The sequence below is a fragment of the Apiotrichum porosum genome, assembly GCF_003942205.1.
Source record: "Apiotrichum porosum strain DSM 27194 chromosome Unknown scaffold_9, whole genome shotgun sequence".
In the NCBI taxonomy this organism is placed as follows: Eukaryota; Fungi; Basidiomycota; class Tremellomycetes; order Trichosporonales; family Trichosporonaceae; genus Apiotrichum; species Apiotrichum porosum.
In genome coordinates this window covers 418,250-439,325 of record NW_021167116.1, presented here as the reverse complement: position 1 = coordinate 439,325, position 21,076 = coordinate 418,250, and the positions used below count along the sequence as shown (strand labels likewise).

The 21,076-nt window shown below is 60.6% G+C and overlaps 7 protein-coding genes across 7 annotated transcripts; 3 read left to right on the top strand and 4 right to left on the bottom strand.

Moving 5' to 3' along the window:
• Window positions 1-612: 612 nt before the first annotated feature.
• Window positions 613-3,207, bottom strand: EHS24_009416 (uncharacterized protein; the record flags this gene model as incomplete). Its single annotated transcript, XM_028624701.1, has 5 exons — window positions 613-766; window positions 1,044-1,111; window positions 1,155-2,392; window positions 2,437-3,036; window positions 3,087-3,207. The coding sequence occupies 5 exons, from the start codon at window positions 3,205-3,207 to the stop codon at window positions 613-615; spliced, it is 2,181 nt and encodes a 726-aa protein (XP_028474869.1).
• Window positions 3,208-3,542: 335 nt separating this feature from the next.
• On the top strand, window positions 3,543-6,282 carry EHS24_009415 (uncharacterized protein; the record flags this gene model as incomplete). The annotated part of the gene is made up of 4 exons (XM_028624700.1): window positions 3,543-3,837; window positions 3,895-3,966; window positions 4,013-4,266; window positions 4,330-6,282. The coding sequence occupies 4 exons, from the start codon at window positions 3,543-3,545 to the stop codon at window positions 6,280-6,282; spliced, it is 2,574 nt and encodes an 857-aa protein (XP_028474868.1).
• A 279-nt stretch (window positions 6,283-6,561) lies between these two features.
• Window positions 6,562-7,541, bottom strand: ASF1 (Histone chaperone asf1; the record flags this gene model as incomplete). The annotated part of the gene is made up of 6 exons (XM_028624699.1): window positions 6,562-6,730; window positions 6,779-7,046; window positions 7,156-7,230; window positions 7,298-7,397; window positions 7,457-7,462; window positions 7,539-7,541. 6 exons carry the CDS (start codon window positions 7,539-7,541, stop codon window positions 6,562-6,564), a joined length of 621 nt encoding a protein of 206 aa, XP_028474867.1.
• A 591-nt stretch (window positions 7,542-8,132) lies between these two features.
• On the top strand, window positions 8,133-9,998 carry TRM1 (RNA methyltransferase tRNA(m5U54)methyltransferase; the record flags this gene model as incomplete). Its single annotated transcript, XM_028624698.1, has 1 exon — window positions 8,133-9,998. One exon carries the CDS (start codon window positions 8,133-8,135, stop codon window positions 9,996-9,998), a length of 1,866 nt encoding a protein of 621 aa, XP_028474866.1.
• Window positions 9,999-10,200: 202 nt separating this feature from the next.
• On the bottom strand, window positions 10,201-11,278 carry EHS24_009412 (uncharacterized protein; the record flags this gene model as incomplete). Its single annotated transcript, XM_028624697.1, has 2 exons — window positions 10,201-10,593; window positions 10,775-11,278. 2 exons carry the CDS (start codon window positions 11,276-11,278, stop codon window positions 10,201-10,203), a joined length of 897 nt encoding a protein of 298 aa, XP_028474865.1.
• A 774-nt stretch (window positions 11,279-12,052) lies between these two features.
• Window positions 12,053-14,656, top strand: EHS24_009411 (uncharacterized protein; the record flags this gene model as incomplete). The annotated part of the gene is made up of 6 exons (XM_028624696.1): window positions 12,053-13,068; window positions 13,114-13,662; window positions 13,704-13,759; window positions 13,799-13,851; window positions 13,895-14,476; window positions 14,534-14,656. The coding sequence occupies 6 exons, from the start codon at window positions 12,053-12,055 to the stop codon at window positions 14,654-14,656; spliced, it is 2,379 nt and encodes a 792-aa protein (XP_028474864.1).
• Window positions 14,657-15,066: 410 nt separating this feature from the next.
• Window positions 15,067-17,436, bottom strand: EHS24_009410 (uncharacterized protein; the record flags this gene model as incomplete). The annotated part of the gene is made up of 5 exons (XM_028624695.1): window positions 15,067-15,539; window positions 15,588-16,116; window positions 16,197-16,986; window positions 17,230-17,321; window positions 17,374-17,436. The coding sequence occupies 5 exons, from the start codon at window positions 17,434-17,436 to the stop codon at window positions 15,067-15,069; spliced, it is 1,947 nt and encodes a 648-aa protein (XP_028474863.1).
• Between the last annotated feature and the right edge of the window lie 3,640 nt (window positions 17,437-21,076).

Genomic DNA, 21,076 nt, shown 5'->3' with positions numbered 1-21,076 from the left:
CCGTCTCCTTTGCTTGTCCTGGTTGCTGTCATCTCTCGGTCCGCGATGGCCACAGACCCCCTGTCCCCCCAATGGCCCCCGCTCTCTCCCCCGTATTTCCGTGTCCGCGTGCCCAGCCCCACCTTGTTCCACCTGGCCGATTCACATGATCGTGCGCGATCTGATACAGAGACAGAGTGTCCGTCCGACTCTGTGTTCTGGCCACCTTGGCCACTTGGCCACTGTGCAAAAGGAGCGGAATGCCGACGTGGTGCCAGAGGGGGGGGGGGGGGGGGCTCGGGGATCAAGATCCCCCTCACATCTGACCACCCTACCGCCGTCCACTCCCGCATCTGGGTAGATCAGGACATATGCAAAGAGTACCCGCACCCATCCACCGCAGCATGTGTACGACATGGGTCCGAAACGTTTGTCCGTTGCTCTCGCCCCGTGTTGCTTCGCAATTACGCTTACTGAACGATCCAGTGGGCCAGTGTGCAACTGGCCATTGTTGCCCTTGCCGTGTACAATGTTGCTGACGTGCGTCTGCTGACCCCCACGCACCCCCCCTGACTGCCCTCCCCTGTCAGATTGGAACCGGGACTGCACGGACCCAGCAACGGCCTCTGCGCTTCAAAGAAGCAAATCAAGCGCATCTGCGCCACCAGCTACAGAGCCAGCCACCCGCCGAGCTCGGGCCGCCCATCGACGCGCATAATCAACCTGTTTTTCGATATCCTCGCTTCCCAACTCGCTTCCTCCGTCCTGTTGACCCGGCTGTTCGGTCCTGTTGTTTTGAGCTAGAATCCATACCGCAATGTGTGTTTCCCCCTATGGCTGCGATCAAAATGTCAGACATGCCAGACATGTCAGACATGATCAGCAAACGCGCCAGAAGGAAGCGCTTCACCCTACTTGCCTCTGCTCTGCCCTCGACGTTTGTTCACTTCTCGGCCACACACCGGCTGTGACATTGCGCTATCTACCGTGTCCACTGATCACACCTCCCTCCACGGTTACACACACCCTCTCTCTGCCAATGCTGCGCCCACTCTCCCGCTCACATGGGTTGCGAGACGTCGACGTCCAGTGCGAGCTTCTGAATATGACCGATACCGTGCGTCTCGAGTTCCTGCGTCGTCAGCTGTCGTCCCACAACGATGAGTGCAACTCACATCGCGGGTATGGAAGATTTCCGGACAGACGGCGTCGCCGCCGAGACTCCACTTGCAGCGAAACGCTTCGATACCTCCGTCAGCCAGCGTCGCGTTGACAAGCTGAGCAGGCGGCGTGACCTTTGCGTCGTCGACAAAGTCGGGCACCAGCACGGGGAGAGCAGAGGGCAAGATTGGCAGGTCGTCGTCCGTCTCGTCGTCAGAATCCTGCACGGGGTCCTCGAATGCGCCCATTAGACGGCCACGCAGGAGTGCGTTCTGGTCGACCAGCTCGTTGTTGCGCTTGCTCAAGTCATCGGCGCTGGAGCGCGCCTTGTGCAGCGCAGCCTCGAGCTCGCGGTTCTCCTTGACGAGACGTGGCTGAGCAGCAGCTTTGCGACGGATCGTGTCGTCGGTGCGGCGAGACTGCTCCAGCAGGAGCTTGAGCTGCATCTCTCTCCTGTTAGAGGCGGCGCTCGACTGCTCGGTCACGGCGCGGTTGTGCAGCTCGCGCTGCTTGAGACCCAGGGTGAGCTGCTCCTTGAGGCGCGCCACTTGCTCGTCCAGCTGTTTGGCCCGCGCCACTTCCTGGACTGCGCTGGTTGACGCCTGCTGATACTGGCTGCGGATGAAGTCGAGATCGGACTGGGTATGCTTCAGAGACGTGTTGGTCTGCTTGAGACGTTTCTTGAGATACTTGATGTGCACCTCGGGCACAGGCGGCTCGCCGTCCTCGGTAGGAACTGGGGCGGCCAGCTGTGCAATCTCGGCATCGGCATCCTCGAATATCTTGACCTGGGCTTGCAAGGCCAGCAGTTTCTGGTCACGCTCTTTGACCTGTGACTCCAAGGTCGCCAGCTTGGCGGACGCCGCGGACGCCGTAGCCTCGTTCACCTCAAGCTCAGCCTGCAAGTCCGCGGCCTGCTTCGTGGCCGTCTCCTTGCTGACCCGCAACTGGCGCTGCAACTCGGTGATGGCCGTTCGAGCAGCAAGCTCATCAGACCTGAGCTCCCTAAATTCGTCCAGACGCTGCTTGAGCAGGTCCTTGGTCTGTCGCAAGTCTTCCTTGCGCTTGCTCAGCTCGGCTTCCAGTGCCCCGACTTGCTTCAGCAGGGCCGGGTCATTCGGTGTGGTTGGCGTACGGGGCGCAGCCGACGGACGAGGGTCATACGCATCGGCATGGGCGCGGATATGACGGGCGAGGTTGGCAGACGATTTGAGTACCTGCGAGCAGCCGGCCCATCGGCACTGGTAACCACCTTCGAGGTCAGCCACTGGTTTGGCGGTCTGTGTAACAACCTACCATCGGGATCTGCGCTGTCTCCATCACTGTCCGACATGACATACGCCTCCTCACCATCAATGATGGTCTTTCGTCTCGGTCCAAGGCTCTCGGGGTCCTGGGTCGCCGGAGGGCTTCCGGTCATTGACGAGCTTGGAAAGTCCGTAATCGCCTCAGCCTGGCTGTGGCGGCCGCGGAGGTACGGGTGGAAAGCGCTCGGCGAGGGCTGAGGAACAGGATCCAGCTGACGACCACGAGTCGCGCGGCTGCGACTGGTACGCGGTCCTGGGCCTGGAGTACCGACACCGAGATCCTCGCGCTCACTATCGGACTCCGAGTCGTCGGAAACGAGCGCAGGACGCGACCGCGATGGCGGACGGCGCGGGATCTCGACTTCAATGGTGGAACGGCGACGTTCATTGCTCCTGGACAATGTGGCCGCTGTTACAGTTGGCGGTGCACCAGGGCCTGGGGGAAGACGGCCTGCTGAACGGCGTGCAGTCTGTCGACGAACAACAGGCGGACCCATGTCCGTCGAGCGCTGGGTGATCGGCAGAGCACTTTCAACCGTCTGCGTGCTGGAACTCCTTGCGGTGCTCCGTTGTGGTGTACTGCTGGGCTCTGGTTATCATCAGCAGTGTCCCAACAAGCGCGGTAAACAATAAACTGACCTCGGAATCGGTCAGAGGTACGAGTCCGCTTGTCCGTCGCATCCGCGTCTGAGCGCCGTTTCCGCTTGGTGGAGCTGGTATCGACCGTCTTGGGGGAGTCGGACGTGGCGCGGGAGGGCATTATGGCTATGCTCTCCTGCGTTTTGGATGAGGAAGGTGAGGGGGGAGGGAGTGGATGGATGCGTTCCGTTCAGCTGTGTTGGTTGTGTCGAGTGGGAGTGGGAAGCCCGTTATCACAAAGACGCGCCAAATCAATGACGTGTAAAGTCACTCACCCATTATCGCGTCCCCGCCGATATGCCGCGATTGCACCCAAAAGTCGAGTCGCTCCATGAGACTCTCCCATCAGCGCGAGCTGGGTCATCAACGCACTCATTCTCATATACCAGCGATCAACCTGGCCTAATATCTTCTTCTCTCTTTCTGTCATATCCCACAAGAAGAGAAGAATCCACCATGCCGCCAAAGTTTGATCCCACCAAGCCCGAGAACGCGGCTCTCATCTCCGCCTTTGCTGCCCTTGGCCTCAGCACCAACTCTGCGACCGAGCTGGTGCGCACGCCCAAGTCGGGCAAGGCATTCCAGGCTCTCGTCGACGAGCACAGCCTCTCCGGCCAGACCTTTGAGGAGAAGCAGGCCAACGCTCTCGTCAAGCTCTCGGCCACCGGCAGCAAGCTCTCCCCCGAGGCGCGCAAGTATGTCGTCGACCGTATTGTCAGTGGCGACCTCAAGTCGCCCGACCAGGTTGCCGGTGAGTGGCGAATGCGACGCGTCTGATGTCTGATGGTGAATGTTTACTGATGGCCAGCTGCGGTCAAGTACCTCGAGTCCAACACTGGCGCTATCGACGCGTCTGCCTTTGACAAGGCTGCTGGTGTCGGTGAGTGCCCCATTTGACGGCGGGCGGTGTCGCTAACCCAACACAGGTGTCAACATCACCGCTGACCAGCTCCCCGCGCTCTTGAAGGTGTACGCTGCCGACGCTCCTAAGCCCCCCAAGTCGTGGACCGACCTTGGCCCCTTCCTCGGTGGCATCAAGGGAAGCACCTCGGACCTCAAGTGGGCTGCCACCGGCGACCTCAAGGTCGCGGTCGACGACCTCTTCACTGAGCTGTTTGGCTCGAAGGAGGCCGCCGCCAAGGCCCGTGCTGAATCTGCTGCTGCCAGCAAGCCCAAGAAGGTATGCCACCGTCTGGGAACAATAGGAGCTCCGTGCTAGTACTGTGCTGACTGTCCACCTTAGGAGGCCAAGGCTCCCGCTGCCGCCCCTACCGCCGTCACCACCTCTGCCGAGGCGTCGTCGTCGACTGGCCCCAACATTCCCACCAACATTTTCCGCGAGGGCTTCCTGTCCGAATTCCACAAGGTCGGCGAGAACCCCCAGAGCGACCCCAAGCTCAAGGAGGAGCACCTGAAGTGGACCGAGGGCAAGGTGTACACCCGTTTCCCTCCTGAGCCCAACGGATACCTTCACATTGGCCACGTCAAGGCCATCATGGTCGACTTTGGCTACGCCAAGTTCCACGGCGGCAGGACATACCTTCGTTACGACGACACCAACCCCGAGGCCGAGGAGGGCCGCTACTTCCAGTCGATTCTCGAGACTGTCCGCTGGCTCGGTTTCGAGCCTTGGAAGATTACCTACTCGTCGGACAACTTTGACAGGTTGTACGAGCTCGCTGTCGAGCTCATTCGTCGCGGCAAGGGCTACGTGTGCACGTGTGACGCCGAGAAGATCAAGGAGGACCGCGGCGGTGGCCGTGGCAACCCCAAGGCGTGCGAGCACCGCGACCGACCCATCGAGGAGAGCCTGGTCGAATTTGAGCGCATGAAGAATGGCGAGTATGCCGAGAAGACGGTCTGTCTTCGTATGAAGATGGACCTCACCAGCGGCAACCCGTACATGTGGGACAGTGTCGCTTACCGCGTCAAGTACGCCGAGCACCACCGTACCGGCGACAAGTGGAAGATTTACCCTACCTACGACTTCACCCACTGCCTGTGTGATTCCTTTGAGAACATTACCCACTCGCTCTGCACCACCGAGTTTGTCCCCGCCCGCGAGTCTTACGAGTGGCTCTGTGATGCCCTTGGTGTTTACAAGCCCCGCCAGTACGAGTTTGCCCGTCTCAACCTCCAGGGCACCTTCCTGTCCAAGCGCAAGGTCCGCCGTCTGGTAGAGAGCAGCCTTGTCAAGGACTGGGATGACCCGCGTCTGTACACCATCATTGCGCTCCGTCGTCGTGGTATTCCTCCCGGCGCGCTGCTCAACTTCGTCTCGGACCTCGGTGTCACCACCTTGCTTTCCGAGACCCAGCTCCAGAAGTTTGAGTCGGTTGTCCGCAAGTACCTCGAGGACACTGCGCCGCGTCTGATGATGGTTCTCAACCCCATCAAGGTTGTTCTTGAGAACGTCGACGCCGACTACCGCGTCCCCGTCCAGGTGCCGCTCCACCCCAAGGTCCCCGCCATGGGCACCGTCGAGACGTCGTTCACCAAGGAGGTTTACATTGACGCCGAGGACTTCCGCACGGAGGACTCGCCCGACTACTTCCGTCTTGCTCCCGGCAAGACTGTTGGTCTCTTCAAGGCTCCCTTCCCCGTCACCTGCACTTCGTACTCTACCGACGCGGCCGGCAACGTCACTGAGATTCGCTGCCGTCTCGAGAATGGCGAAAAGGTCCCCAAGGCCAAGGCGTACGTCCAGTGGGTCAACGCTCCCGACGCCATCAAGGTTGACGAGGTGCGCTACTTTAAGCCTCTGTTCAAGCACGACCCCGTCCCCGCCGACTTTGAGGGTGACGTCAACGACGCGTCGCTCGAGGTCTTCACCAACGCCGTCGTCGAGCCCGCGTTCTACGAGCTGGCCAAGAAGGCCGTCACTGACGCGCGCACCGAGTCGCTCGAGCGCACCAAGCGCGCCGCGGCCGAGAACCAGGTCGCGACCGCCACCTCGGAGGCTGCGGCTGCCGAGGCTGTCGCCCACGACGAGCCTGTCGCGACGGCCGACCAGCTCGTCGGCATGGAGAACATTCGCTTCCAGGGCATGCGTCTTGCGTACTTTGCCGTGGACCGCGAGAGCACCCTTGGATGCCTCGACGAGAGCGCCACTGCCAAGCCCGGCAAGCGCGATGGCGACAAGATTATCCTTAACCGTATTGTGTCGCTCAAGGAGGACGCCGGCAAGAAGGCTTAGACAGACGAGACCCACAATCATGTTTTTTTAGTGTGTTTCCCCGCTGCACATAGTTTTTTTTTTTTTTTTGCTTCATCATGCATACTTTTACTGTTGCGTCGCTCTTGCCTATAGCTACGCACTGCTTACATCTCTGCCCTATGGTATCATGCGCGGGGTGACCGTCATTGTCTACAGCTATCTCGTGCGCCTGTACATGGCCCCACGTATCGACTCAAACCTCTCTCACTCCACATGCACACCTATGTGGTGTCCTTCTTTCAAATTGCCTCCAACCTTCTATGCGGCGACCTCGTCCACGTCCATACCGCCGGCTGCGGCCGGAGCCGCCTTCTGCACAGGTGGGGGCACTGGCGAGTCGTACAGGTTGGTGTTGCCCGACTGCAGGGAGTCAATCTCGTTGCCGTCGTTGGCATCGGCCGTTCCGCTGTCCCAGGGGTTCTGGAAACTGGCCATTGTTAGCGTTTTGGCCACAGCGATCCCTGATCAAGCTTACCGGGTAACCTTGGGCTTTCCGATCAGAACGTTGCGGTAGAGCTGGTCCCAGAGTACCTTGGAAGGGGGTTCGATACGGAGCTGCTCGTCCTCATAGTCCGTGTTGACATAGTACCCAACACGAACAAACTCCTTGTCGCGGTAGGATGCAGTGATGATAATGACGGTGACGCCGAGAATCTCATCAGGCTCAACCGACGGCAACAGGTGGTGCTGGGGAGCAGGGGCGATAAAGTCGAACGCGTTCACGCCAGCGGGGACGGGGCCGACTGTAGATGGAGAAATGTGCGGTGCAGGTGGCAAGATGGGTGTTGGGTGGCAAAAAGAAACACATACCGTTAGCTCTCCGATGGCCATCAGCGGTCCCAGTCCACTCACCCATGCACGAGTCAAGCTCCTGGTCGTACTCCTCCGACTTGGCCGAGCCGACGTAGATGAGACGCCATTCGAGGTCTATTGTCAGCTGCAAAGCGGCAGAGGAAGCTGACACCCAATGGGCTCGCGCAAAGGGAACACCCACCTTCGGCCAGAGGAGCAATGGCCTCAAACTTGATGCGGAAGTGGTACTCGTCATCAAACTTGGCAGGGTTGTTGACGAGCTCAATGTTGCGAATGTTGACCTGACACGGTGAGCATGTTCACACACTGGGCCAGCTCTAGAGAGACAGAGGCAACTCACGATGGACTGTAAGGTGATAATCAGAGGGGAGAACGGTCAGTGGGGGGTGGGTCAAGGGTGGCTTGTCGTCGGGAGCACTCACCATGACGAGGAAGGTGGAGGGAGAGATGGAGGGACCCGAGTTGAGGGACGAGGTTGTGGGCGGTATGCGCTGGATAGGGTGTCTCCTGGACTATAGGTGTGTGCGATGGCGACTCGAGTTTTGTGGTTTGAGATGGGAGGATGGGTGGATGGGGAGGAAAGAGAGACGATGAGAAGGGGAATGTTGATGTTGTTCAGGAGAAACACACCGTAGAGAGAGGCGAGAGCGGCGCGCGCGCGCGTCGGCGACCCGTTGTATGGGCGCGCGCCGTTCATGAGCGGCGGCAAAACACCAAGCGAGACGCGACGGGGCGTATTAACACGTAATTGTTGCATTACTGTTTGTTGCTTAATTTACATTAGAAGCGGGATCTGATGTATCAATACGGGGACAACGGTGTGTGTGCCTGGCCGTCACTGTTGGCTTTGAGCCCTTCCTGGAATTTTGGAGGGACGCAACAAAACCAAAACCCACAACACACCCACCGACGACCTCCATCTGTCGAGAGTTCTCTAAACGGTTTGCATGCAGCACGCCGTACGACCTCGCACACTCGTCCTCGCAGGAATATCTCGTCTCATACCATCTCGCACCATGTCCTCGTCCATCCCTTACACGGTCGACCTCCCCGGAGGCATCCCCGACACCATGCGCCCCCACACCGAGCGCACGACCACCATCCTTGTCCCCAAGGCCAACACGGCCTTCCTCAACCCTGTCCAGGAATACAACCGTGATCTGAGTGTGTCGGTTATCCGTGCATGGAATGAGATGCGCAAGGAGGAGACCGAGGCTCGCTGGCGTAAGAACCTCGAAAAGGACAGCAAGAAGAAGTCCAAGGGCAAGGGAAAGGGCAAGGAGGACAAGACTGGCGAGGTCAAGGACGAGAGCAAGGACGAGGCCAAGGAGGAGCAGCCTGCGGCCGGTCCTTCGACTGAGGTAAGTTTTAGATCCTACCAGAGACCCAGACTAACCGCCCAGCGCGTCTTTAACCCGTCCAAGATCACCATCCTCGAGGCGCTGTCTGCCACTGGTCTTCGCTCGATCCGTTACGCCAAGGAGATTCCCGATGTCAAGGTCGTGCTCGCCAACGACATTTCGCCCTCGGCATGTGACGCCATGCGCAAGAACGTTGCGCTCAACGGTGTCGGTCCCGCGGAGGAGGGTGTGGCGGCGCCCGAGGGCGACCTTGGTCGTCGCGAGAACTGCAACGGCTACGTGCAGGTCAACGAGGGCGACGCGTTGACGCTCATGTATGCGCACCGCGCCGGTAAGGACCGTGTCGAGGTTGTCGACCTTGACCCTTACGGCACTGCCGCGCCCTTCATCGACTCGGCCATGGGCTCCATTGCCGACGGCGGTCTGCTTTGTGTCACCTGCACCGATCTGTCCGTGCTTGCCGGCTCCAACTACCCCGAAAAGGCCTTCTCAAACTATGGTGGTGCCTCTGCCAACACCGAGTACTCACACGAGGTTGCCCTTCGTCTTGTTCTCAACTCGCTTGCCCAGGCCGCCGCCCGCTACGGTCGCCACGTCACGCCTCTTATCTCCCTTTCGATCGACTTTTATGTCCGCCTGTTCGTTCGTATCGACACCAGGGCTGTCGAGGTCAAGCGTCTCGCTTCCAAGACCGGCATCGTGTACGCGTGCAACTACTGTCAGACCCCGGCGGTGCAGCCCTTTGGCCGTATCATGGAGCGTGAGGGCAAGAAGGGCAACACCAACATCCTCTACCGCCACGCCCAGAACAACGCCGGCTCGTCTGGTCGCTGCGACGAATGTGGCTCGCACCAGCACATTGCCGGCCCCATGTGGCTCGGCCCCCTCCACGACAAGGACTTTATCGGCCGCGTTCTCAAGTCGATTGAGGGCCAGCAGGCCAACTACGGTACCTGGGCCCGCATGCACGGCATGCTCAGCCTTGCGCAGGAGGAGCTCGAGGACATGTTCTACTTTACCTCGAACAAGATCCATGGCTTTGCGCACATGACGGCGCAGCCCACCAAGACTGTCGTCTCTGCGCTCCTGAACGCCGGCTACAAGGTCTCGCGCTCGCACGCCATCGGCGGCTCGGTCAAGACCAATGCTCCCCGCTCGTTCGTCCTTGACATTCTCCGCGAGGGTCTCAAGACCAACCCCGTCCGCCTGGACAAGGTGGCTGAGAACTCGCCCGTTCGCCGCCTGATCGCCAAGCCCATGACCCACACTGTCGACCTGACGCTCAACCCCGACGCCAAGCTGTTTGAGCGCGACCGCTCCACCGTCTTCTACCAGCTCAACCCGCTGCCCAACTGGGGCCCTGCTCCCCGCGCGCGTACCGTCCAGGTGAACGAGGACGGCTCCGAGGTGCCCAACAAGCGCAAGAGCGAGGACGGCGAGGCCCACGAGGCCGAGGCCGAGGCCAAGCGGGCCAAGGTCGAGGCCGAGGCTGACGACGAGGAGGCGGCAATGAACGCCTAGAGTGACTAGGTGTATAGAGTGTCTTGGTATGGGGATTTGGAATGTACACTTAGCATTATGGCTTTTTTCCTTGGTACAGCGTACATTGTACATGTTTACATCCAGAGCAATGGCGGGACAACATGGGGGCGGTATCTCGTCGTCGACTCGTCAAAGGCTCTCTACATTAGATCTCTCGTGCAGCAATTCTCTCCCTCGTCTCCTAAATTCCCGGTCGCCCGCCGTCCAGTCCCCAGGTGAGCGGCCACGCCGACCTCCGCCTCTCAGCATACATGGCCGCTTGGAGCGGCGTGATCAGCGTTGGGCCGGGGGCGTACTCGAGCTCTTCGACCTCGATGTCGTCGGGCTTGTCAATCTCGATGCCGGCGTCCACGAGCGTGGTCGAAGGGGTGACGTGTGTCGTGCCCAGCATGATGTCTGGGAGATCCAGCTCGAGCTCGTCGTCGTCGTCGCCGCCGTTGCTGCTGCTGCGATGTGTGTCTGTGACATCTCGTTCTTGTCCCTCTTCCTTTGGTGGGGTGGGCATCAGGACCAATACGCTGAATGCCACGTCGTCGTCTTCTTTCGAAATGTGGTAAGGCGATGCGGAGAGGGGCTGTTTTTGTCAGTCTCATTGTCACAGGCGGCGCCGTTGACGAGAGTTGCTGCAAGGCAGCTGTGGCCGCAAGGCAGCTGTGGCCATCGCTCGACCATCCGCATACCCCCGCACTCCACACCTCTCACCAACACCCAACGCGCACCCCTACGCTACACACGCGCACGAAACCCAAACTCACCTGCGCAGTCTGATAGTCGAACCACTCCTGGGGGTCCTCTGTCGTCTGCAGTGGGATTTCCCACATGATGGGCGTCTCGAGATGCTTGACCTTGATACGTATCCTTCTTCCGCCATACAGCCCTCTGCTGTGCAGATCGTCCGTCTGGGCAAACATGAGCCCCCACCAGCCACCCCACCGCTGCCACATCTGGCGGTAGGTGATCTGCTCGCCGCGGGTGCGTGCACTGCGGGCGGCGCGGCGGACCTGGAGGATGCGGAGCAAGATTGTCGTGAGCACGACACAGATGGCGGCGGCGACAAAGCCGAGGCCGAGCGCGACAATCGTGCCAGAGGGCAGTGTCAGTTGGCTGCCCGTGCTGGTGGGATTTATGGGGGTGTTCGTCACGGTGGACGACGGTGGGAGGGAGGTGGTTGTGGCCGTCGCGGCGGCGGCGGCGGTGGAGTCTCCGTCCCTCGCCTTGAGCGAGTCTGGTGGTCGGGCGGCATGGATCGCCGTCAACATCGTGGTTGTTGGGGCCTCGTGGCCATGGATGGATTGGAGAGGAAGAGTGAGGGCGAGAGAGATGTGGACACGCGCAGGCCAGATTCTCAACAATAAAGCAAGAGTACGACTCAGTGAACGGAACGTGTTGCCCGGCGTCATGGATGGCGTCTGTCCCAAGAGCGGTGTTGGGTCAGATCCACATGGACTGCATGGATCCATGGCCCCGGCTCTTCGCTCCCACATTCCGAACCAGTATTGGTCACCCAAACGAGGTCACCGGACCTGCGCGGGTGACGCCAGAGACAGATATACATTACTCGAACGCTGACTGAGAGCAACACGGCCAAGATGCGAGCGCAAGCATGTGTGGAGGATGTGGAGGCCAGCTGTGTGTGGCGGCGAGGTCCGATGTGGGCAACAACCGTCGTCGGCGACGGGTATGCAGACGGCCGACGCAGAGTGCTGTTGAAATGCTCTTGCTTTTGCTGCTGTGGGAGCGCAACAACAACCTTCTTGGGCCACCCACCGGCCGACGGCGACCGGCGCAACTGGGTGGCGAAACAGTGCGGGGAGCGTGGGGGGGCGATCGCCTGAACATTACATTTGAGTTGCGCGCCTAGAAGTCCCATTTATCCTGTCAATTACCTTTTGTCGCCTAATTTCAATTAGGCGTCAACCCTCACTTCTGCGGCGGTGCATCTCCGTGCCCGTAGTGTGCGGAGTTGTCGTTCCGTTCCCATTTCATTTGTTGTTTGTTGACACACCTTTCCAGGCCCTAATCCAACAACCACCATGGCAGACGACGTAACCCAGGACATCGACGACGTAACCCAAGACATCAACTCAGACATGCCCTCGGACATGCCCCTCTACGACGGCGCGCCCACCGAGGCCCCCGACGCCGGGGCTGCGCTCACGACCCTCTTTGCCAGCGCCCAAGAGTATCCACACCTCGACCAACACCTCGACACCCACCTCCAACTGGCCATCGACCCAAGTCTCGGCGAGGCGGCTGACGCGGCGCGCGCTGCCGGCGCTGGTGCGGAGGCTGAGGGTTCCACAACCAACGATACACCCACTGGCGCAACCCCAGGCCGTCCCGGCATCGACCCCGATGCGTCCGGCGCCGACGCAGTGACGAGTGGTGGCGATGCTATCGCTGCCGACCAAGGAGCCGAGGGTGGTGGAGGCACGCAAGACGTCAACCCGGACGCACCCCCAGCCAAGCGCAAGGCGACGTCGCGTGCCAACATGCTCACTCGTGGCGGTGCGTGCGAGTTCTGCAAGCGCCGCAAGCTCAAGTGTACTGCCGAGCAGCCCCAGTGCCAGCAGTGCAAGCGCAGTGGACGCGAGTGCGTCTACTCGCAAAAGAAGCAGCGGAGCCGAGTCCGCGTCCTCGAGGACCGGCTGCAGGAGCTCGAGCGCAGGCTCGACGACGAGCGCCAGGCAAACGACGAGTCGCCCGCCTCGGGCCAGCGCCAAGCCGGTCCCGAGTCTGCCGGGACCTCTGGCCCCGCCGCCGTCTTCTCCGCCGAGGGCGTGTACATTTCGCCCGAGTCGAACGTGACGCCGTCGACGGGTGTGGACATGTTCTTTGGCCTCGGTGAGCTGGGCACGCTCTCGGACCCATTCTTCAAGCGTTCCGAGCCCGACCTGATGACGCTCGCGGACGCGGCCGCGGCGGACACGGACCGGACGGTCGCCGCCGCGCCTTGGGAAGGTATGACTCCGCGCGAGGTCGCCATCGAGCTCGTCAAGGCAGTCGTCGAGAACCACAAGGGTGTAGGAGAGAAGATTATGGCCCATCTGTGAGTCGCGTGTCAAGTTGACATTGTTTCCTAACCCGATACCAGGCTGCACCACGTCTTTGCCCAGCACCCACACCCTCGAATGGTCCACAACCTCGTGTCGCCCAGCTTCTTCTTTGCGCGTCTGAGCGGACAGACAGGCCAACCACCTCATCCAGCCCTCATTGCAGCCCTTCTCCCGAGCCTGATGGAGCTCTCGCCGAGCCCGACTCTCAACAACCGCGACGCGCTGGCAGCCGTGTGTGATGCCGTCATGGAGCCATCTCGCCGTCTGTCGCAGCACGCCCTCTCCTCGCTCGACACGCGCGGCATCGACCTCGTTGCTGCCGCGGCGCTCCGGGCCAACGCGCTCGCCACCGTCGGCCGGTTTGTCGACTCGTTCACCGAGGTGTACTCTGCCGGCGCGCTCGCTGCCAGTGTGGGACTGGGCAAGCTTGGCGGTGTCGCCGAGGCGTTCTTACCACCAGACAAGCGGCCCAAGGACCGTGCCGAGAGGATGGCGCGTGAGCAGCGTATCCGATACATACGCAACAAGAGCGTCATCGTGCCACTGCCAGTGGACGCAAACGAGGTGGCGGAGAGGATCAAGCTTTTGTGGGTACTTGGTGCCTCCGTGCTCGCGACTGACCCAGCAGCTGGAGCGTGTACCTGTGTGACCGGATGAACGCCATCGGCTGGAACATCCAAGGCGGTGGGTACCATGGGGGTGGAAACGACGCGCTAACGGCAGTGGTTCAATATGACGAGATCACCACTCCACTGCCAAAGGACAAGTATGATACTGTAAGCTTACTACATCCGCTGGAAGGACAAGCTGACACCCCAGCCCGAGGCGTTTGCAGACAACACGACACTCGACGACTGGGTGTCTGGCCGCTCGAACGGCTCCCCAGACGAGTCGGCCTTGTGCTCATACGTCAAGGCCATGACGATCGTGTACGACGCATCCCGCCTGCTCGACACCTCTCCGTTTGTGGCCACCCTAGAACGGTCCTCGCGGCTCATGCGCGCCGCCAAGCGCCTCGCCGCCACGATGCGCCCGTTCACCCCCACGTCGCCCGCCGAGGCCATTTCCACCTCGTCGTTCAACAAGCCGTGGTTTGCCCTGTACACGGGCATGCTGCTGCTGTACGCCAAAGAGGAAATTGACGCGCCGTCGCCGTCCGAGGAGATGGAGGCGCGCAACAAGATGATCGACGCCGGGTTCAAGATGTGCGCGTGCATCCAGGCAGCCTACGACGCCGGCGACACCGAGCTGGCCGGCTACGACATTGCCGCGCCGACCATCTGGTTTATGACGGGCCGCGCGTTCCACCACCTCGCCAACCGCATCGAGGGCGACGAGCCCGAGCGCGCTGCCGAGCTCCGCCGTAAAGTCACGTTCATCGTCGAGGCGAGCAAGAAACTCGTGAGCAGAATCTTTGATGCACGGGGCGATGGATGGATGTGAGCTGACGAGTCTCAGAGTACCCAACTCATGCTCGCGGAAGTACACGCCCAGATGCTCCACAACGTCACCCTCGACGCCGAGGTCATGCTGGGCGAGTACCTCCGCCCCGACAATGTCGACTTCAGCGGCAGCCTGTAACAAACACCTCTCCTCTCATCACTCTCCTCTCCCTCACCGTCTCTGTCACCATGGGTCTGCACCGTCCGCACCTGACTCTGTAAAACATGTATATCCGCGGGCGCATGCATTCAACTATATATACATTCGCGGAGCCGCGAGTGGGTTGGGAGGAACGACGGGTGGGATGGGATGGGTGGAAGAAGATCTAAATGAGGCGAATGAGGCGAATGGGGGGGGGACCGCCGGAGATGGGGGAGGGGGACCGGGGGGAGGGGTGTAATGTACAGTAACAACGATGACGGTGTGGTCGTAGGCTGGCGGGCGTACGGCGTGTTCTATTAAGGCCTGGGGGGTATGAAGAGTAATAATAAAATGGCGGGGTAAAAATGACGAGGCAGGTGGTGTTGCAATGGCTTTGTCTCGGCCGTTTACTGTGACGCGACGTGCTTTTCGTTGGCGGCCTGCGACACGGTGAGGTATGCGCGTCCCATGTCGCCCTCAACAGCGGCCGTCTTGACGCCGGCAGAGTCGTACGTGCCTGCGTTGTTGGGGTCGGCACCGCCCTTGGCCGCAGCGACGTCGTCGCCGGCGCCGCCGGCCGCGCCGGCCGGCCCGTCGTTGTACTGGAAGACGGACTGCATGAGGGTGAGGAAACGCTCCGTCTTGACAAACTTGGGCACAGAGTCGGTGGCCATGAGGCGGAAGATGTGGCTCTGGATACGCTCGTACAGGAAGACCATGTTCTGGAGCTGGTTGGCCTGCAGCGAGTTGCCGACACCGGGGACGAGCTCGCCCTTTTCGGCGTTGGGGTCCTCAAGAATGTCGTTCATGTACGTGATCAGCTCGCCACGCAGCTGGTGGTCAATGTTGAGCTCGCAGGGCGACGCGGGTGCGAGGTAGGCTGCGGGAGTTAGCTTAAGCTGACTTGGAGAAGCTTCTATCAACCCACTGTTGTAAATGACAAACGCCATGGATATAAGGTCCTGCTGGTGCTTCTCCATTGCCTGGAGACCCTGACCACGCTGCGTGGGGAGGGCACCGGGCGCGGCGGCTGCGGACGACGACGTGTTGAAGCGACGCTTAAAGTCCTGAACGTCGAGCCAGAAAGACAGGTTCTCCTCGCAGAAGTTGGAGCGCAGGAATTCACGGAAGAGCGAACGGAGCGCGGGCTCCTCGAGGATCTGCTTGAGACGGGCAGTGTGCGAGTCCTTGCCGCCCAGGTGCTCGGCCTCTGCAGCGAGAAACTCGGCACGCATACGGTCAGACAGACTGGCGCGGCGCATGATGCCGACGTCGGTGGCCGAAGCAAGCGACTTTGTAGGGTTGGAGCGTGCGGGCGTGTCATCACCCGTCGGCTCGGGTGTGCGCGACGCTCCGGGCTTCTGGTACGCCTTGGCCAGGTCCCACTTGGCCACCGACATGCCCTCCTTTGTGACGCGGTACACCGCCTTGTCTGTCGCACGGAACTCTGCCTCTGGCTACACACCCTGTCAGTCTTATTGTTCTCTCTGAAACCCGAAACCATCCTCGAAAGGAGGGAGGATAACACCAGACTCACCATGATAGCACCTGCCGCGCCACCTGCGCCACCGGCACGGACCGTGACGATGATGTTGCCATCCTTCATCTTGCCCTTGTCGGAGACGAGTGACAGATAGCCATAGCGGACAAACTGGCCCAGAACCTCGGCGGCCTCGTCGAGGCCGACAATGGTGGTAAAGTCGCACAGCCAGTCACATGCCGCGAGGGCGGAGAAGTGAAACTCTTCGCCCGCCTTCTTGTCGTGGGATGGAGTGGAGATGCGACGAACAATGATGCCGTGTGTGCGGTCACACTCCTCGTATGGTGGGAGAGGCGGAGCCTTGGCATGCGGGCGCGACTGGTACTGGGCGAGAAGGTCGTCGTCGGAAAGCTTGGACACGTTGGGTTCGCGACCGACAAAACGGCGGAACAGAACCTCAAACACACTCTTGGTCACGAGGATCTCGTCGTCCTGGGTTCTGCGTTCCAGGTGGAGCAGCTTCATGCAGATGGGTTGTGTCGCAAACACACGCAGCAGGTTCTCGGCCGCAATGCCGTTCTTGGTGATGAAACGCTCGAGAATGTGCAGCCCCTTGGACGTGATCATAAAGACGCCGCGCTCCTTGAACACCTGCGCACCGAGGTCGGTCGCACACTCGATCAAGTGCGCCTCGAGGAAATGCTGGCTCACGCCCCGTGCCATTTCACGAGACATGGAGAACGTGGTCGTCGTGGTCGTGGTCACGATGCGCGAGGGGTCCTTTGGGTCTGCGGAACGGTTCGACTGGGAGAACTTGAGCGACGACAGGTTCTGACATGCTTCGTCGCTGTGATGGGTGTCAGTACGGGTCAACGGCGGTGCTTGCCACCTGTGGACAAAGGCAGGGGGGAGAGGGCACCGGGACGTCGGCGTGGCACGACGAAGGGGGTGATCGCCGCCTTGCCTTGCGCTATGGCCCCAAGTCGTGCGCCATGACCATGCTGCCCCCCGCCAGCGTCCTGTGCCCCCCCCCCCCCCCCCCGCTCCCGGCCACATCGGGGGGCGAAGGTGCGAGGTTTGTTCTACGCACGTCGTGAATGAGTTTGGGTATGACTTGAAGAACGAGCGGTGGGTATCCAACCTGAGAGACACGATGAGGGTGGCAAAGAGGTCATGGGTATCCTGTGGGAAGACGTGTGAGTTTGACTGCGATTGGCGGCACGAGGGCTCTCACCTTGACAAAAGGCCGACCCCTGCGGGTCGTCTTCATGAGGTGCGACGACGAAGACGAGGACATTGTAGGTCCAGTGTCGAGCGGAAAGGACGTCGACGGGACGCGGGAGGGGTGCGATTAGCTGGCGGACAGTAGTCGACGATGTAGCGGAGGAAGGAGGAGGGGGAGGGGTGGGGGGATCAACGAGGACGACGGTGTGATGGGTCTGTGGTGGGGGGTGGGTAGTTTGTGGATGGGGATATTGACGACGACAAAAGTGAATGTTACCGGGTAAAGATGGATGTGTGTGGAACGACGACGGGCCAGGGGAGCATGGGGGCAGGCGCGTGGTGTGTGCACTGCAATGTGGGGGGTTGTGGGCTGTGGGTGTGATGAGAGGGAGAGGGAGGGTGTAGAGAACAAGCAAGCAAGGAGAGACACGGACGACAAGGGGGCAAGCCAAGGGCCGAATGAAACACAGGAGAGAGAGTTGGGTACGCTGGTACACGCTGGCTGGCCTGGCTGGGGGGGGGGGGATCTGGTCGGTGCGTCGGTGGGGGTGTGTGTGTCTTGTTCTGGCTCTTCTCTCGTCGTGTGTCGTTTTTGCGTCCTGCTTCCTACGCGCGCGCGTGTCCTGTAACCAAGAGGGGTCGAGGGCCTGAGCGCTGCGCTGGAGATGAGATGGGTGGGGGCTTGGACTTGGTGGTGTCGGCGGCGGTTGCCGGTGACCGCAAATACTGCACAAGCGACCCTTCTCTGTCTCTCTGACTCTCTCCACACCCACACCTGCAAACAAACCTGCACAAAACGCGTCACAAGGCGTTCCAGTCTCCAGGGTTCAACCACACCCACAAAAGGGAGAGAGGATGCGTTGCAGCACGCGCGCCAAGCACAGAAGGATTTTTGCCCGCCGTACCCCCCACCACCAGTTTCAGCCCCGCCCGCGCGCGGACATGCCGGGGACTCTGGCAAACGACGCAGACGCCACCCGGAGCGAAGACACTGCTATACTGCTGAGCTTTGCTGGGCTTTGCTGGGCTTTGCATGAGCCTTTGCTCTGGCCACACGCTGCCATTGTCAGCCGGGCGCCGGCGAGGAGAGGGGCATTCAGGACACGGCCACACCTGTGTCGTCCTGGACGGCCCATGGCGTCCAGGCCGATCTCGCTCAACCACGCTGCCAAAAGCCATTGCCCGGCAGCATCGGCATCGTGTGTGGCATGTGTCGAGTTCTGGAATGTCGGATGCAAGTAAGGAGAGACAAGAAACACAAGCGAAAGCGAGAGCGTATGGGAGTGTTGGGCAGCGAGCAGTCGGGCCCATCGGGGGAATGGAGCAAGAGCAAAAAAAACGCCAGCACAAAGCATTCGCGTGTCGCCCAGGGATTTTTAATACGCGCGCGCGCGGGGGGTTTGATTAACATCAGTTTCGGATTTTCAGGCCCTCTCCGCAAGCTGCCTTCAAAATTCCAGCGCAACGGAGCAAGCAGCAGTCCTGTTCGCTCAGTTTCTTTTGGGTATTCTACGAGGCACAGCGCCAGAGTACATGCACAGTACAGTGACGGGGCACGCAGCGAGGCTCGCTCCCTTTCCTCGACCTTGCAAATCGGTAAAGAAGTGCGCAGTGCACCCCCTCAGTGATCTCAGTGTCAACCCAAAACACGCCCAGCCCTATTCCAGTCCCTCTTGGTCCTCTTGGCCGCCCTTGGTCCCCACTCGCCGGCTACAACGCTGATTGCTCTACTGGTGTGGTAGCGAGCAAGCAAGGTGGCTTCGATCTCCACCTATGCAAAGGGTGCCCACCTGTCACCGGCTATGTCACATGCGATGCCATCGCTGCACGTCGGCTCACAAGTCCGTCACCTTTGGGACACTGTGGCACGCAAACCCAGTCAGTGCGTGGAACCGGCAGCTACACCAACCGGCGGCAGTGGCTTTTTTTTCATCGCCACCTGGCCATCTGGAGCCTGGAGCCGGGAGCCTGGAGCCAGATCTGGGCTTGGAGCATCGAGCCAGGAGCATGGACAGTCGGCGCAGGCAGTCACTTGCCGGACACCCAAGCGGGCCGTATCCCGCATACGCGTATACGTATTCACACGTTTTTTTTTTCTGAGTTACATGCCTCGCACGACGCCATGAAACTGAACTGACACTAGACATATGTTCTGGGTCCACGGGCCACGGGTCGATCTCGCTCCGCCTGACCTTCTCGCTCCGCCTGACGCCGCCGCCTCTCTCGGCAATGGCGAAACCGGAACACCCGTGCACACGCCGACGCTAACCGGCTGTGCACTCCGTGCTGGACGAGCGATAGCGTCTGTACAGATGGACACAGCGGCGAGACGGTGGACGAGGACGGGCGGAGCCTGAGGCAAGAGCATGAGGCTAGAGCATGAGGCATCCTGCCGATCATTTTTTTGCTTTTGCTTTTGCTTTCTTTACTTTTCATCTATCACAGGTTGTGCAGCGCCATCAAACGGCGATATCCCTCTCTCCCTCCCTTCCCTTTGGACGCCGGTGTCCCGTCTCACTTTATTATTATTTTCCCTCTCTCCCTGCTACAGCTGTGTCTCGTCGCGTATCGCGTACGGCGCTTCAGCGGCGACCTCAGCGCTACGGCCGCGCCGCCGCGGGCCGGCGATGCCAGCGGCCAGAGGGCCAGGCAGGGACCAGAGAGGGGCCAGATCCCACAGCCAATGTCATGTCAGAGGATCAAACCGCGCAGTTTGTCCGAAACGCGCCTAACGGATCATCCGAGACGCCGCAGTCCGCGCCAAAGGGAATCCCAAAGTCGAGAGAGAGCCAAGCCAAAAGGCAAAAGTCCAGGTAGGCAAAAGGCGTCGAGGAGACCCCGCATCGCCGGCGGCGGCGGAGGCCGCTCATGAGAGCAGTTTGGAGAACAGCCGTTGCACCCGCTCCTCGCACTGTGTTGACCGTGGTCAAGTGTCCCGATCCAGCGCGCCATCTTGCTCGTCTCGATCGTCTTGTCTGTGGCTGCCAGTCAAGCCAACTGCTGGGCTCGGTGCCGTTATCTCGGGGACGCACCAGGTCAAGGTCCACGACCGCCACGCGAACTGTCAGGTCCCAGGCTGGCCGGCTTCTCGTCAGAAATGATAGCGGCGCCACGAGGCGAGGGAGCTAAACGGCTCTCGTTTGTTTCAGTGAGGCGCGGAGCAACAAACACACTAGAACTGTTTGACGTTGGGTTGGCCACGCCAAGAGCGCTTCCAAGCACGCTAAGGCTAAGGCGGCGCTGCCGGATCGTCGATTACACGCCGTTTTGTTATCGGGACGGGATAAAGGCACGATGTGGGAACAATCTTACAGTTCCGTGCCCAACCCGTCTTCACAGGGTGCCGCGTCGTGTACGAGATTTGCGTGTGAGGCGAGGCATGTTTTGCGGCATGGTAAAGTGTTGTAATGCGGGGTGGAGTGGGGAGGGCAGGGGAGATACCAGTACATGCGCGGGTGCTGCTGGAACATGCATGCTGGAACTGCATAGCGTGCGGAGAGATGACATGTTTGTTGCGCAAATGACGCAGCGGGGCTCCCCTTGGCATCGTTTGCGTCGTGTCAAGAGCTCTCACTCTCCTTGCCGGTGCGAATTGGTGCTGTCAAACAGCCTCGCTAGCAGCTTTGCATCTGGCAACAGCCGCGATCCCATGGCCAGCCACACGCCCTCACTCCCTCACTCCGTCCATTGTGGTGCTCCCCCTCGCTGCCAGT